This window comes from Poecile atricapillus, chromosome 7 (genome assembly GCF_030490865.1).
Source record: "Poecile atricapillus isolate bPoeAtr1 chromosome 7, bPoeAtr1.hap1, whole genome shotgun sequence".
NCBI lineage: Eukaryota > Metazoa > Chordata > Aves > Passeriformes > Paridae > Poecile > Poecile atricapillus.
Genome location: NC_081255.1, coordinates 24505339 through 24521277, shown reverse-complemented (window position 1 = coordinate 24521277; position 15939 = coordinate 24505339). Strand labels below are relative to the sequence as shown.

General features: G+C 47.8%; 1 protein-coding gene across 2 annotated transcripts in view; it reads left to right on the top strand.

Moving 5' to 3' along the window:
* Positions 1-14691, top strand: part of EIF2B3 (eukaryotic translation initiation factor 2B subunit gamma) — a 104268-nt gene extending 89577 nt beyond the window's left edge. The window contains exons 11-12 of one of the 2 annotated variants that reach the window (XR_009278001.1): positions 10025-10139; positions 12901-14691. Coding sequence is in view for 1 of the 2 variants with exons in the window: in XM_058842841.1 (XP_058698824.1) it covers positions 10025-10077 (53 nt within the window). In the remaining variant the exon portion in view is untranslated. Of the gene's footprint in view, positions 1-10024; positions 10242-12900 lie in introns of those variants that run through there. The other variant, XM_058842841.1, reaches the window with a different exon arrangement.
* Positions 14692-15939: the final 1248 nt, after the last annotated feature.

The following is a 15939-nucleotide window of genomic DNA, read 5'->3' as shown; positions in this document are numbered from 1 at the left end:
TGCCAGTATGCTCCCATTCACTTTGCTCCAAGCAAAAGCTCAAGGTGGAGCATCATTTTAGGAGCTGTTGTGCTCAATATGAAATGCAAGGGCAGCCACGTTCAGATCTGTTTTACTGCCATGAAGTACTATTTTGGGGCTTCAGAAAGGACACAGCTACGTGGCTCTCATTTATACAGGGTTCAGCCAATCCAGTGGGAGTGCACGTGGTGAGGGCTTGGTGGTAACGGCATGAGTGGAACTGTTGATTTCCTGCCCTAAGAGATAATGGGCAGGAAATGGCTGTTTCAGTGACTGCATCCCAAGCAGAGGCTTTTTAATGAATATTTATGGTTGGGGTTTGGCAGATCCCTGCTCCAGTGTGTGGACTGAGGACAAAAGTGAGTTCCTTTGCAGGCTCCATGTGAAGTTATTTGGTTAGATCAGGATTTATTTGCTTGCTTTGTCTTTGTGGGTGGATTCCCAAATCTAAGTGTCTTGATACGGAGCAGGGTTTGAACATAATGTAGTATAGCGTAACCTATTGTCAGCTTTGCATATGACAAATTTTCCTTAAATTGAAACTAAAAGTAAAAAGGACTCATGAAAACAAAGTATTGATCTCGCAGCTGCAAAACTCTGATGCTGTAGGTAACACAGCGAGATCACTGTGGTCTTGGTCTCTGTGTGACTGTGTCTACTCATAGCTTTGCCCATCACACCAGTCTGAATCAGTGTCCTTTGTGGGGTTCACTGCCCCCTGTCACAGAATCATTTAGGTTGAAAACGTCCTTTCATATCATCAAGTCCAACCATGAACCTGGCACTGCCAAGTCTACCATTAAACCATGTCCTTAAGTGCTGCATCTACACATGTGCATGAATCACCAGGAGAGATGAACTGGGTCACATTTGGTTGTTAACCTGCAGTGTGAACTATGAGGACACGGTGTAAATTTAGCTAATATTTTAGGAAATAGGAATATATTTGATTTCTTTAGTAGATGATACCAAACAGAAATATCACCCTTTGACCCTGATCACAGCTGCTTCGGAAGTATCTTCAAGGGTGCAGATCCTAGTCTGCATTGTAGTATGAAAACTGGTCTTTCTTCTTGACTGTCCTTGTCATCCTTGTCTCAGTATTTTTCAGGGTCTGTATATGTATTTGCAGGGAGAGTAACAGAGCTGTATCATGGATCATTTGCCTATTCTTGAGATTACACTGCTCCCCTCCCCAAAGTTTAAACCCACTTCTTGGGTTAACTGGAGGCTGGGGGCTCTCCAGTTAAACTGTTTAGAAATATATAATTGACATTAGCAGAGACATATTCAAGTAAATTATAAATACACCATTATGCTGAACAAGAAAAAATAGTAAAGCCTCAGTTCATTTTTCTGCCTCAGTTTCCTAACCATTCTAGAATTTCTTTGGGCTGGGGGTCAGGTTTACCTTGGTGGTCTGGGATCTGTCTGTGAAGTTCATGACTTATTTCCTGCACCATGGAGTCTTTCCAGCCCAGCATGTCTCTTCTGACCTTGACTGGTCCCGTAGTAAACTGGGTCTTCTCTTTTTCGCTGTGAAAGCATGTCATGACTTCCTTTCCCCTGCCCAAGACTTCCTGTATCTTGTGCCAAGCTTTTGGTGTGGCCCTGTAAATCTGTTTCTATATTGCCCCTTCATCAAGACTTTGGCTGTGTTTTTCTGTTTGGTAACTTTTCCTTCTTCAAACCTGAGCTTCCATGGCTAGGTTATGAAAAAACCTAATTCACTTGGGTAGAAGCCACCTTTTCTTGCAAGCTGATCACCCTTCAGCAGACATAAGCAGTAGCTGCTGGCTGCTGACCCTAGTCTGGGAGTTACACATTCCAGTTTCTGGGAGTAGAAACCTCCTCAGCAAAACTCCATACACCTTCCCAGAAACATGAAAAAAAATAAAAATATAGCAATCCCTTATTCCAGAACATCAGCCAGGATTCATCAAAGGTAGAAATATCCCTGAATCATACTACACAGCCCCAAGCAGATCCCACAGTTGACTTTGCTGCAGAACTGGCTGTGTGCTCTCTGCTCTACCATATGAGTCCTGGCCACACTGCCCAGGCACCTTGGGGTACAAGAGCTCTTTGAGCCAGTGGTGCACTGACCTCCTTTCATAAAATGAATTCCAGTCCCATGCAAGGAGGATGGCAGGGGAACAGCTACCACAAATGACAGGCAAATGTAACTTAAACCAGCTCTCCTCCTTCTCCTTCTGCAGAATAATATGGGTATATTTAGGGTGGTCCAAATGGTACAGCTGGGAGTAATGGGATTGAATTAAACACAATTTAGGTTGGCTATCTGGAGTATTTTCCTAACGATGTGGTCTGGTAGGCTGTGGGATAATCTCTCTGGGGACATGGTGGGAGACCTCATCACTTAATAATGGGCTTGGCAAATCTCTGAACACCTAAATAGAGGGAATACTCCAACACTGGTTACAGGGGTAGATCAGAGGCAACCTGGTATTTTCAAACTAATTAAGAACATTGGAGACACAGGAATGCAGGTAACTGTCAGCAGTGTCATCCAATGCATTGACTTCAGCCCTGTTGGACCTGTCACAGAACTGGCCAGAGACAGTATTTTTAAATGTCTCTGTTGAAGTCAAGGTATGGCACTTTATTTAACTTCTGTATTTCCAAGCCATGCCTCCTGAGAGCCCTACTATTCTCCTACTGCTTTTATTACCATGCCTTGGAAGCTCCCACTTTCCTTCCTCTTCGATACTTAAAGGAATTTGCTAGCAGAGACTTAACAGATGGGCTTTGTGAAAGCTACCTCACCAGGTAGCAGTTTGAAAAACACGTTGGTACCTAAGAAAAAGGCAGTAATTTTTAGAGGAATAGGAAATGGCAGACAGCATTCTGAAAGAACATCATTGCACAGAGCATTCAATCACTGTTTTGAAGACAAGTTGTTAAGATTACACTGCTGTCTTTTTGATAAACCTGGTTTTAAAGAGGAGCTCAAAAGCAGCATGTGCTCAGTGAAGTAGGACTAGAGAGAGAGAGTGCTGGTGATGGACCAGTCAAGGAGTCAGATGAGCCTGGAGTCACTATAAGTACAGCTCCCAAAGGAGTCTCTCGGCCAGATTTGGCCGGGAGGACGTTGAACATCTGGTAGCAGTTAGCCAGGAACAAGCGTATATGGTAAAGCAGCCTAACTGTTCTTCAAGGTAAAGTGGCCTAACCTTTCTTCAAAGCAACACCAAGAACAGAGACAGTAAACACTCACACAAAGTATAAAACTAGCAAAACTGGTATAAAATTCACCACCTTATCCCTTGCTTTCTTCTCTGTTGTCACTGGGGCAAGGATGTTTTGTTTGCATATTTATTTCTAGCATCAGACATGGGACTCCAACTAGATCTATGTCCTACCTGATCCTGACTCCTGCTTCACAGCTGTCCACTATGGCTCTGTCCTAGCACCAGGCTCATCCCAGTCCTAGCCTTCACTTTGTTTTTTCTCCTAGTCTTTTTCCCATAGAGACTTTTGTTTTTCTCTCTTACTCAGTTATTCCCAGACACCCACCTGACACTTCCTCTGGTCTGACCATAGCTGCTATTTCCAGTCCCCTTGCCTAACAGTCCCATGCTCCTTTTTTCTTCTGGCACTCATTCCCTGACTGCTTTCAGTTGGATTGCATCCCTTTCTCTTATGCCTGGGCAGGCTCATAATGGGCACCCAAGGGGAGTGATTCTGTGCAGAGTGCTCCACTGGTCCATACAGCTTGGAGGAAGCCCTGCCTGCCTGCTGCACTTCCATGGTCAGGAGTGCACACTTCAGTCTCTGGAGCTTTTAGCTGCCCTCCTGAGAACATGTGCAAACTTCAGATTCTTTTCAAAGGCTTACCACATAGCCAAAACTGTGTGGTTTCTCACAAGAAGAGAAAAAGGCACATATCCAGTAAGGACTGGCTCCCGTTTTCAATCATTTTCCAAGTCCTGTTCCAAGCTTGGAGTCCCAGGACTTCTCAATGAAACAGAATAAGATTGTTTTATTTTAATGAGGGCCAAAAAGCACATTTTTCTCTAATGTCATCCTCTGAAGGCAGGTACATTTTATGAAACCTTCACATGTGAATGGGTCCCTGCTTGTGAGGAGGCTTCACATAAGCCAAGGTTTAACAGGATAGGGACAGAAATGAACCAAGAGGCTTTCTGGTGCTCTCACTGCATTCAGGTAAGGGTGAACATCTGCTCTTGCAAGATACTGACTACCTCCTGTTGCAGTCTTCAGGAACTGAAAACACTTAGCACGACACAGGGTTGGGATCAGAAAGCACGCTGCTGTGCAGATGGGAGTTATGAAAGCTCATGAAGAACAGACACAGACTAAACAGTGCACACATGTATATTGTGCACAGGGGTGCAAAATGAGCTGGAGGTGATGTAGGAATGGTGTGAATTTATAGCAAAACTGAGAGATTGGTAAGATTTCTCCCTAAAGCAGTTTAACTACTGAATGTCCATGACAAAGATACTGTTGGCAGTTAAAACAGGCATCTCTTAAATAGTTGACATTTTTGTTTCAGCGGCTATGCTGTGACTATACTGCTAACTAATCCTAATAAGCCTCCTTTCCAAGATGTATAAAAATGGTTTATGAGTTCTGGCCTTAGCAGTGGCGTAAAACTTCCCTAGAATATCCATCCAGCGATGCTTTGTCCTCCCTTCTGCCGCTGGGGACTGTCACACTTGTGCATACTGTCATTCCTAGCCAGGGAAGTTGAGGCTTCCTGAGTTAGCCTGTTAAATGTGCTGCCACATTCACAGCATGCTGATATTGAAGTCTACCCATAAGGCAGCAGTTCATAACCTTGTGGAAATATTTTTACATGCTCCATGCAGAGAAAATAACCACTTCTGCTCTACTAGAGCTCAGCCACATAAAAGAGCCAGGAAGAACACCCCAATGTATGCTGAGAAAGGAAAAGGCCTTTTGTCCAGTGCTGCAGGCAAATATGGCACCTCTGCCATCATATCAGGAAGTTAAGATGTGGACGGTCAAACTGCTCTTTTGAGATCCCTGCTTGTATTTGCTGTGAGAGGGGGGGATAGCCCATGGGAGCACACTGATGGATATTATCCAGTCCCTTCTCATCCACTTTGCTAGGACTCAGTCCCAACAGGAAGACTTCCTCCCCAAGGAGCTTGCTATCTTAGGTGCATCCATTGCTCTGGGTCTCCTTTTCTCTTTACTAACTTTTCTTCTAATACAGTGACTGATCACTTTCCCATACATCTCTCTCCTGTTCTTTCACTCCCCCAATCTATCTGTTCCAAGCCACAGTAAAGTCATCTCTCATTGGGCACTGAATCACTGTTACTTTACACTGTGAAGACACATCTATTCCCCAAAAGGGTTTGAGAGCAAAGGGATTCATTCTGGTTGAACTAGGAAAAAATCCTCAGCTGAACCATGAGGCCACCAGCACTGACAACTGGTGGTTGTTGGATGTAAGGCAGAAGTAAGATCTCTACTGCCTGCCTGTTCTGTGGGCTGGAGGCTCCAGCTATGGTCCAGAACTGATCTGCCTGAACCTACCACCAACCCCTGGGGTGAGCTGCACATCCCGCCCTGGGAACAGCTGGAACACTCATGGAGATCATCGCTGCTGGGGACCCATGGGCTCAACTGATGCCTGCACAGTGGGGCTGACCTGGCACTTGGGAGAAATTGTGAGACACACCTGGCCTTTGGGGCCACAGTGTGGTCACCCTGGTCTGCAGTGATCATGTAAGTAAAGCTTGGTTGAGGAGAGAACAGGCCTTGACTGGAAAGTCCCACTGCTCTGTAAACACAAACAAATCAGCCCCCATCACCTGCTTCCCTTCTTTATCTGTACATGTAATTTAAAACACCCTCCAGCCTCCCAAAGTCAAGCTTCAGCTGCCTCCCATCCCCTTAAGCCCCTTTAGTTCCTCTCCCCCCCTAACCTGGCTGCTTTTCCAGAGCCAACCATCACTGCAGAGACAAGTTGCTCTTCTCTCCCACTCTCTGATCCTTTCTGTCCTGGGTGAATGTGGTGGGAACCACCCACAGCGTGTTTTCGTGCATGCGTTTCTGCAGCCACCCCTCCCCCCGCCTAGTTTTTTAAGTTAAACTATCTCTTGCTTTAAAGAGAGCAAATACACAGCAGTGGCTTTCATCACTGCTGTATAATAGAGCAGTAATTCTGTGCCAGGGACTGTTTTCTATTTTATTTTAAAGGGTTTATAAAACAGTGTATGTAATTGAGTGAGTAAACTGAACGTTTTCTGGAGCCCCTGAGGGCTGAAACTTCGTGGTGGTCCTGGGCCTAGGCCCTAACCCTTTTTTTCCTCTCTTTTTTTTTTCCTCCCTTTCCCCTCCTTCCCCTCCTCCTTTACAACCCAGCGTTGCCACCAGCAGCAGCAGCAGCAATCTGTCTGGGGCTAATTGAGCAAACAACAAGGAGATGCTTTCACATGGCTTTTAAAGGAATGCTCCGGCATCCCCTTTCTGTGAGCGGCTTGGCAGGAACCTGCCAGGAAGGCTGGGGAGCGCTGGGTCCCCGGCCCCCAGCCTGCTGGTGGGGTTTGTGCTGGGCTGCGCAGTCATTTCCGCCCCTCTGTTTATTTGCATTACAATTTGTTTTTAGCCAAGCACCAAAAGCTGCTCTGCTCTCTAGCTCGCCTTGTGCGTATGTTTTTAAGGGGCTAGTGTACAGTATATGTAAACAAATGTCTTCCCAAGCAGGAATGCATATATAACGAGTGACAGGTTTTTGATTTACACTCCGTAAAATCTCCGTGGACACTCGGTTCAAGCACCCAGGCTGACTTCAGGCTGGGCTGCGTCAGCAAGTTGAAGCAAAGTGCTAATCAGGAGGTTGAATGTGTTGATCAGCTCTGGATTTGCTTAGCACCAGATGCTCCCAATCTGAGAAGATCTAGTTGAACATGATTTAAGGTTGAAGAGTCCAACTCTTAAGGCTTTCTCAAAGTCCTTTCTCTAATCCGTCTTCTTTCTCTGTGGGCTGAATGCATCTGTAACCCTGCCAGTGTCAGATAAAAGGCAGCCTGGTAAGAAATCCCTAATGGGGAGCTGGGGAAGGAGAAAGGGAGCTGAACAGCAAAGCATGTGAGGTACTTCTCCCTCCTCCCCCAGAGTTTCAGGCAGAGTTTCTGCGGGAACTGAGCTTGCTGGTACCAGCCAGAGCCACTGGCAACTGGCAGCCACGTCTGATAATGAAACGCTATCCATAGCTCAGCTCTCTGGCACACACTGAGTCTGAATTCCCTTCGCTCTGCAAGAAGGGCTTTGGGAATGGAAGAGGGAAGCAGGGTGAATCCTTATCTGCCTATCAAATCCCCTTGGGGTGCGGAATGGGGCTTTGTTTCTAGCAAAACCATTCCCTTTATCGCTTAAAAACCTTCTTGCAGATTTTAGACAGGCAGATTCATGTGTTTTCTTTAAGCCTTTACGAGAAGAAATCAGTTTGGTGATTTTGTATGAGTCTGAGGTAGCAGTGACATACCGTGTGTGCCCACTTTGGGGAATCTGGGCCACAGGGATCAAGGAGGAGATGAAACAGGCACAGGGATGAGAGATGCAGGAATGCAGGCTCCAATTTCCCATGTGGCTTTGGCTGCCTGAGCTCACTAACTCACTGCTGCCTTGGTTTCCCCATCTGTAAAACAGGAATGCTCTTACTCACCCATTCTCAAAAAACATTTTTAACTCATCAGGTGTAAAATATAAGACACTATAAGGCTGCTGCAAGCATGTCAGTGCAAAATACAAATAGTTGGTATCACCTCTGCAGCAAGGTATGTGACAGGACTCATCCCAACTCTGCACATTTAGGATCATGGAGGATGCTGTCTGAAATGAAACAAGAAGTTCCTTATTAAAATGTATTCCTACAGATAACCTATATATAGAACCATAAATTGACATGGCTCTCTATAAGCCTAGATGAAGGCATGTTTAATCTGCAGAGGTATAATTTAATTACTCTCACTGGATGGTAGCCAGGGTCTTATTCACATCATAGAAATCAACATGATAGGTAGTCTGCTTGGAGGAGGTTCAGGAATGGAGTCACAGGAGTTGCTACAGGGCCTGTTGAGATATATTGGGAAAGTTGTTTGGGGGTGAGGAATGTTACAGCAAGAAATGCTGCAGGTTGGATTTGAGGTACCTTGGCAAGGCTGTGTGGGGTCCGGGACAGGAGGAGAGAGGCGCTGAAGGCTGGACTTGGGGCTATTGGCAAGAGCTGTGCTGGAGAAGTTGTGTGGTGCTACCTACATCATGCTTGCACCTGGCACTTGTACAGTCAGCCCCTCATTTTCCTGAGCATTGCATCCACCTCTGCTCATCCTGCCCAAAGTGCTGGAGACTGAGCTCCAGGATGTTACTGTGAGGTTCCAGGACTAATTATTGGTTGATGATTAGTACCCTGAGCAAAGAGCTAAATGTCACAGTCTGATGCTACAGGTGAGAAGCAACCCCTTGGTCTCCTTATTTTAGCCTTCCCAAAGAAGAGTCTTTGAAAGGAAGTGGTATGGCTCACATATTCTGTCCCTCAGGCTGAGAAGATTGCATATAATCCATATGACTGTGGGATTGAGGTTGTAGTGAGAAATTACCTTGCCACAGTGCAAAACTCCTTGAAGTTCATACAACAGAATTTTATCAAACCATTACTGGAGCAATGGTTTGCATGGTACAAAGGTTGTGACTTGAATTTTAAACCAAGAGAAGCACCATGTTTGGGATTGCCAGGAATTTCTTCCTTTAGCCAAAGGTGGCATATTTGTTGTTTTGCAGCAGTCTTGCAAGATCCACTCCCCTACGGGGAGGAGTTTTAAGTGGGTAAATAAAACACAATTCATCATTTCCATCATCCTTGGCTATCTACCCGCACTGCTGTATAAGGTGTGAGAGACACCACAGCCTCCACTGGTGTATCCCAGCTCTTCACAGAGGAGCTTTATCCCAGGCTCGAGAGCCAATTGTTATTCCTAATTGCAGGAGGTAAGATGAAGAGCCTAGGGGCATGGGACACACCACCTGAGCTCCCCCTGAATAGGTGTCCAGCTCCTGGAGAGCAGTTTAGATTCACCACCTCCTCCACAGTACCCTGAGGACACCCACTTTGAGCAAACCAGCTTTGTGTCATGCACTGAGACAGAATGCTTGGGTTTTTTAGGCACTGGGCTTTCAGTTGCGTGTTTTTATTATTTTGGCTTTAGATCCTTTATTTGCAGTCCTTCCCTGACAAGCTGCTTTTGCATTTTAAAGGGAAGGCTCTTTCAGTACAGTGCATTAACAGTGCTGGGGCAGGGACTGGCACATTAATATGTCCACTGGGGCTGTGCAAAGCTCCTGGGAACAGGGAAAGGAGTGACCTTGCAGAAGTTGCCCCTCCAACAAATTTGCTCCACAGGAGGGTCAGGTTTAAATTTAAAAAACAAAAAAAAAAAAAAAAAAAAAAAAAAAAAAAAAAAAAAAAGAAGAAAAAAAAAATAAAACAAAACACAAAAAAAAGTCTTGTTTTTAAGCTGTCAGGACTGAGTTGAGATTGTTGAGAGGATCTCATGCTGCCTCAGTGATGGACCCCTGGTGCTCCACGCAGTTTGGGGCAGACAGTGCTTGTTAGGGCCAGGGTGGATTAGTGATCTTTAATTTTATGTTTAATCTCCATTTTGGATGCTGATGGTTCCTTGCCTTGACCTAGGTGTACACCTGTCAGTAGCAGCTGTGACTTCCGTAGGGCCTCTCTTGTTTATTAGTGACACATACATGTGAAAACTCTCATTAGAGAAATCTCCTGATGTTTAGTCAGTTGTTTAGGCTTTCACCATGTGTGTGGGATACTGTCGGAGAGACGCTGGAGTCCAGCAAATCTCTGAGTTCCCCAGAATCTGCTTTTCTCATTTGTTTTAAAGTTGCAGGTTTGAAAAACGCAAGGTCTGAAGCTCTTCTGCAAAACTCAATTGCTCTTCTTTTTCTCCCTCTCTCTTTTCAGCCAAACATGTTAATGAAGTCATTGTGGGCACCGAACAGCTGATGGAGATATAACCCGAGTAGCTTTTAAAGATGATTTTATGGAAGCCAGCAGCAGAACCAGATGTTCAAGCATCGTAAGATCATCCGTACAGATCAGTACTGGCATGGTTTACCCTGTCATTGCTCCTTTCCTGTTCAGCTTTATATTTATGTCTTAATAAAGAAGTATTTGCAGAGCCGAGTGTCCGTCAGCCCCTCCCCCCTCATTGGGATGCGCGCGGGTTTGTGCCGGGTTATATCGGTTCCTGCGCGCCCGGCCAACGCACTGTATTTTTCCAGCAGAAGGGAGAGCGGGGACCACACAGACTGTGCCCACTCCAAAGAATGACTTAGCCGCCCTCCCTGCGGTGTAAACCACGTCCCTGCAGTCCTGCATCACCATCCCTGAGCCTGGGAGAAACTGCTCGGGATGCTGCTTGTGCATCTCATCAACACAGCAGGCGGACAGCAAGAACAGCGGCGGTGCCGGCTGCGCTTTGCAGCCCGGCAGCTTCACCAGCCTCCTCCTCCTCCTCGCTGTCTCTCATGATGCTGCCCCACAGCACAGAAGTGTTTAATCTGAGCCTCTTCTCCTCTCTAATGCAGTCAAAGAGTTTGGCACCCATTTCCATCAGGGCTGAGTTTGGTTTGATACTTTGAAATCCTACCCAAGAGCAAGTATTTGAAGGCTGGTGGAGCATGAAGGGGGCATGAGGTGTAAACAGTGGGTACTCCCTGCCTTATTTTGGTGGTTCTTCCTGTCAGTCCACTGTTCCTAATGCCAGACAAGAGGTCTCTCCCCACACTTGGATGATCCGTGGATGACTGTACCTATGTTTCTGAGATGAGTTGCTCGTGCTAATGTGAAATGCACAGCCTTGTGGTCAGGGCCTGTGCCAGGATTGTAAAGCACCTGGATTGGATTGAAACACAAGCTGTTCTTTAATGTTTATAAATTGGACACAAGTTCCTACCTAAAAGCTGTTTATTAGAATGTAGTAGGATTGAACGGGGCATTTATCTGCCCCTGGCAGTTTGACATCCAGAGGTGCTTACAGCAACTGGCAGGGATGGTATTTCATTAACTGAAGTGATAAATGTGTGCTTCATGGGCATCTGTGACCCCTGAGGAGAGTTACCATTTCCTAGTTAATTTGACAGGAGAGAGATTATAATCCAGACATTCCCTGAGTTTCGTAAACGAAATCCTTCCTCTAAAGGACCAGACTGGAATGGAAACTGTGGGTAAGGATGAGCTTCAAGGCCTGTGACAAGCTGCAGAGAAGAAATGCACTGCAGTTCAGCTCCAGCTTTGTGCTGGAGGTTTTGTCTCATGTATGTGCGCAAACATGTTCTGAAGGTACGGAGCCTTTTTCATCCAAGGATCGTAGAGGCTTTACAAAGGTTAATTAAAGAGAGTTCTTGTCTCTGTGTGCGGCAAGGGAGAAAGGCTCCATTTTGGGTGTGTAGAAACAGAAGCAGAGTGGAGTGTAATTACCTGGCTTTGCATTTTACCAGAAGGCTGGCAAAGCCGTGAGAGGTTTGTAGGGACTTACTCACAGTCCTTTTGCTGAAACACAAAGCCTTCTCCCCCTGGTTTTTAGGATACATCTTAACTTCTTAAAAGTCTGCATTGCCTTGTTTAGCAGCCACAGCTTTACCTCCTTGTGCCTTAATTATATGTTAAAGTCTCAGTCCTTTTGTTTAGCTAATAAGAGGGTGGGGGGCTCTTTACTGTGTCGGTTAGAATTTAGCATTAATTTAGTGTTCTCTGACACTTGAAAATCTGGCTGGGATTTGAGGCATTTTCTTTTCCTTTTCGCCTTTTACGACCTGCAGGTGTTTGGTGTGAGATAAAAGTAGATCCCAAAGTGAGATTTCACAGCACAAATTATCAAAGTGAAGATTCACTCTTGATGTAGTCTACGTGTGTGGCAGTAATTATGAAAAATAGTTTGGGATAATAGGGCCTTCAGGAATCCCAAGGCAGGCACTGGGAGGTTAACCCTTCCTCATCTAACCTGGTCTCCATGCTGCTGTCATCACCAGGTGAGCATGTGATGGGTTGGGTCAGGCAACTTCACAAACCTAGTGATGTTACAGTCTGAGAAAACTGGGGAGGTGACTGAGGGCATGAAGTTCTGTTGCCAGGTAGTTTTGGATGTGACTGTTTGGTCCCAGGTCATAGAGACATTCTGGAAGGTGTTACTGGTACAATCTGCTCACCAAGTTTGAGGAATGGAGCACCTCTCAGAAACAAATAAGCTGCTCTGTCACACCCAGTGAGCTGAGCATTACAGCTTGTGCCCATCATGGTGTTAACTGGCGTCAAAGTGGTGCTATATAGGCAACATTTCTCTGAAGGAGATGAAAGTTCTCCAGCTCTGTAGGTGCTGGCTCTTTCTGGACAGACTTGTCCTGAACACTTCCTTGGCAGATGTAATGCCAGGGTTGCTGTGAAGAGGCTCTTGCAGTGGTTTGTCACGTGCTGGATCTGCATGGGGTAAAGCAGAGGTTTGCCGTGATGGCCAGCAGGACCGCTGGCTTGTGGTTTTCCCTGCGTGGTGTTTTGCCAGCTGCTCCCAAAAGGCTTTTCCTGTGACCAGGGCAGCAGGGTTGGTGTGGGTGCAGAGCAGTGTGCCTGCACACCTGGCCACACTTCTTCCTGTGGGTCTTTCCCCCCTGGCACACCATGACAGGGGCACCTGAAGCTCTGCCCCCTCACTCTGGCTCTGCAGCCAGGTACTTGTCAGGATTTTTGCAGCCAAGCCCATTTTTAAGACATATTTGTTGGGCAGTTGAAGACACCCAGAGCCGTGGCTCACCTCCCTCAGCAGTTTGTGTGTGCTTTTGTAGGTGGCTGTTGAGATCTCTCAGGAAGCAGCAGCTCATCTGATCCCTTCTGCAGTCAAACCCAAGCGGATGGCTCCCATCTTCCTGGCAGCCCTGGAAGACAGCCACATGAGGTGAAGACAAACAGCCAGCCATTCCCAGGGATGGTGGGCTTCCAACCCCCATGGTGTTCAAATGGAGACAAAAACTTTGCACCCAACTCTGATCTTGCTTTTAGGACAATTTTTATCTTGCTTTTAGGACAATTTTTTGGGCACAAAGGCGAGAGCAGAGCCTGAGCAGTCATATGGTCTCAGGTACACAGGTCTGGCTCCCCCAGTCACCTATCCAGCTGACACTGTGTGTGCAGCCCTAGCAGTGGGAGTCTCCTGAACCTCTCTGTGTTGGGATCAGAAGGACTTGACAATCTTTTATTGCCTTCAGTCTACAAGGCTGATTGTGCACAGCCATGCTCCTGCTGACTTCCTTGCTGGTTTCTGCACCCCACTGTCCTTACTCTGGCTGCCTGGGAAGAGAGCTTTTCACCATGCCCCTGCCCACCCTTTGGACTTTGCTGGTCCAGAGATGAGAATTTTCCTAATAAAATCCCACAGGTCTAGGGAACACCATTTTTTCCTGAGGTGCCTTACTGCCTTCACGCTGGCCCAAGTCCCCAGTGAGGGCCAGTAATGGCTGCTGTGGTCCCTGTCCAATGTCTTGTGAGGGGCAGAGTGAGATCAAGGCCCACGTGGGGCTCGCAGAGGAGCCGCCTGTGCCGGCAGCAGTGGTGTGACAGACGCACGTCGCACAGTGTGTGGTGTAATCCAGCCCCAGGACACCGCAGTGCTGCCCTCCCGTCACACACAGCCACTCCTGTGGCCTTTGGTTATCTGTTTTAAAGGATTGATTCTTGCAGCGGGCGGGGGGGGCTGGGGCCTTCGGCATTGCAGGCTGCCCACTGTGCCCCCACCCAGCCCGTCCCATCCATGGGGGACCGCAGAGCGCAGGGCCCTTCTCACTGGGCCACCTGCAGAGTTAATTTGGGGATGTGGAGATTCCCTCACAAGCACCCAGCACCCCCACCCCACCCCAGAAGCCTGCCCACCGAGGCTCGCTCCCTCTCAGCCAGGAGACTGATTCTGGATCCTGTCGGTTTGCACTCCATCTCCCAGGAGCCAAGGTCCACAGCCGTGCCTGTGCCTCCCAGACGGGCCGGCAGACGGGAACTTCCTTCCAGGTCCTATAGACAGACATTTTATATACGTTAAAATACGTGTGTATATAAATATGGAAAGCAAGAGCTTGGGAGAGCTTGAGTCTAAATAAACTTGTATGTTTTAGGCTTTTAAAATGCTAATGCTGAATTTCAGGGGATGGGGGACGGCAAGGGGATTGTTGGACTGAGGACCAAGACAGCTGATGAGCTTGGATCAGTGCCTTTACAATTCAAGGAAAAATGGGATAGTTTGGGAAGGGAAAAGGGATTTTCTTGTTTTTGTTTTTAGTAGAAAATAAAAGAATCTGCCTTCTTATTTGCCTCCCTCCCCCAGCGCCGGAGCAGCGAGCGACTGGTGTTGTATGCATAAGCTATTCCTTTGTGCAACATCTAAATGGTTAATTGTGTTTGAGGAAGATGTACGGGCGAATGGAGGGACCACCCAGCAAGAGACAGACAAGAAAGAGCGATCTCTGAAATGTTTAACCAGAGAGAGAGCAAAGTTGTTTAAAAATATTTAATTTACAACATTCCACACTGCTGATTATAAATCGGCCGTCCAAAAACACTGCTGCGTGCGGGGAGGGATCCAGGCAGCATGAAACAAATTCTTGTGATTGTTTTTCCTATCTTCCTCCCTCCTTTCCTTGGGGAGTTTAACCCTGTGGCAGGATGCGGGTTGCCCCAGGCAGGGAAGGCAGCACCGTTCCCCAGGACTGTGGTCTCCGGTGCGAACACCTGCGCCTGGGGCCAGGATGCAGCCGCCTGCTGGCGCTGGGAGAGTTGGAGGAGATGGTGAGGAGCAACCAACCAGCAGCACTGGCAGCGGTGACGGGTGTGATGGTCAGTGGGCAGCCTTGCAGCCCCTTCCCTCTGATCTCCACCCCAGCACCAGGGTTCCCCAAAGCATCCAGCTGTGTTCCCAGACAAGGAAAGCCATGAATCACCTGTTGACAGGTTCAGAGACTTGAGGAGGCAAAGCTGGCCAGTCTGTGCCACCCATGAGAGGTTGCTCACCATGGTGATGATGGTGTCTGCTCTTTGGGTTGGCAACTCAGCCGTGTCACCCAGCCATTCCCAGCAGCACCAGGAAGGACCCAGGCCCTCACAGGGTCATTGAGCAACAGCAACATCTTCCCCTGCTTGGGCCTTTCTGCAAAGGGGGTGGTTGGTGCCGGATGCCGGGAAGAAGGGATTTGGCCGCGCTCTGCTTGCAGCCACTGCTGATCCACAGCTGGCTTTGATGGACCCCGCCCCCCCCAGCCATGCTCCCTCCATGCAAGGGGCTGGGACTGCTCTGTGAGGAGTCCAGTCTGCTCTGGATGGTGGCCAGACCATCCGCCCCATCACCTGGGGATCACTCCTCAATTCTCTCACGTGATGTCCTTTCCAGTCTTCATAGCCCCTATTCTTCCTGTAGCAAGGGACTTCTGGGAGAGGAGGCTCCTGGGAATGTCCCTGGGAGACCAGGTGAGTGAAGGATGCACATGGAATAAGGGGTCTGCCCCTTATTCCTCAGGCCTGTCATTGTCCACCCTCATGGATGTCACCTGTGGGGTAGGAGCCACCATGCCTGGAGGGTGCTGGGGAAGGGAGAAGAGGCACAGCCCCTGGCTGGTGACCCCACTCCACAGAAAGGATCTGAATGGAGCTGAGGGATGGGAGGCATGCAAGAGAATCCGGGATCCAAAAGCAGTGGCTGCTCTCACTGTAGATCCCTCCTTGGAGAGCAAAAGCCAGGGTGCTTTCACACGCCTGTTGCCCCAGAATCCCTGGCCATGAAGCTCAGGAGCCCAGCCTGCGGGGAGGGCAGGGGTCTCGCCCGTTCCTGGTGTTCTGGCAAGAAG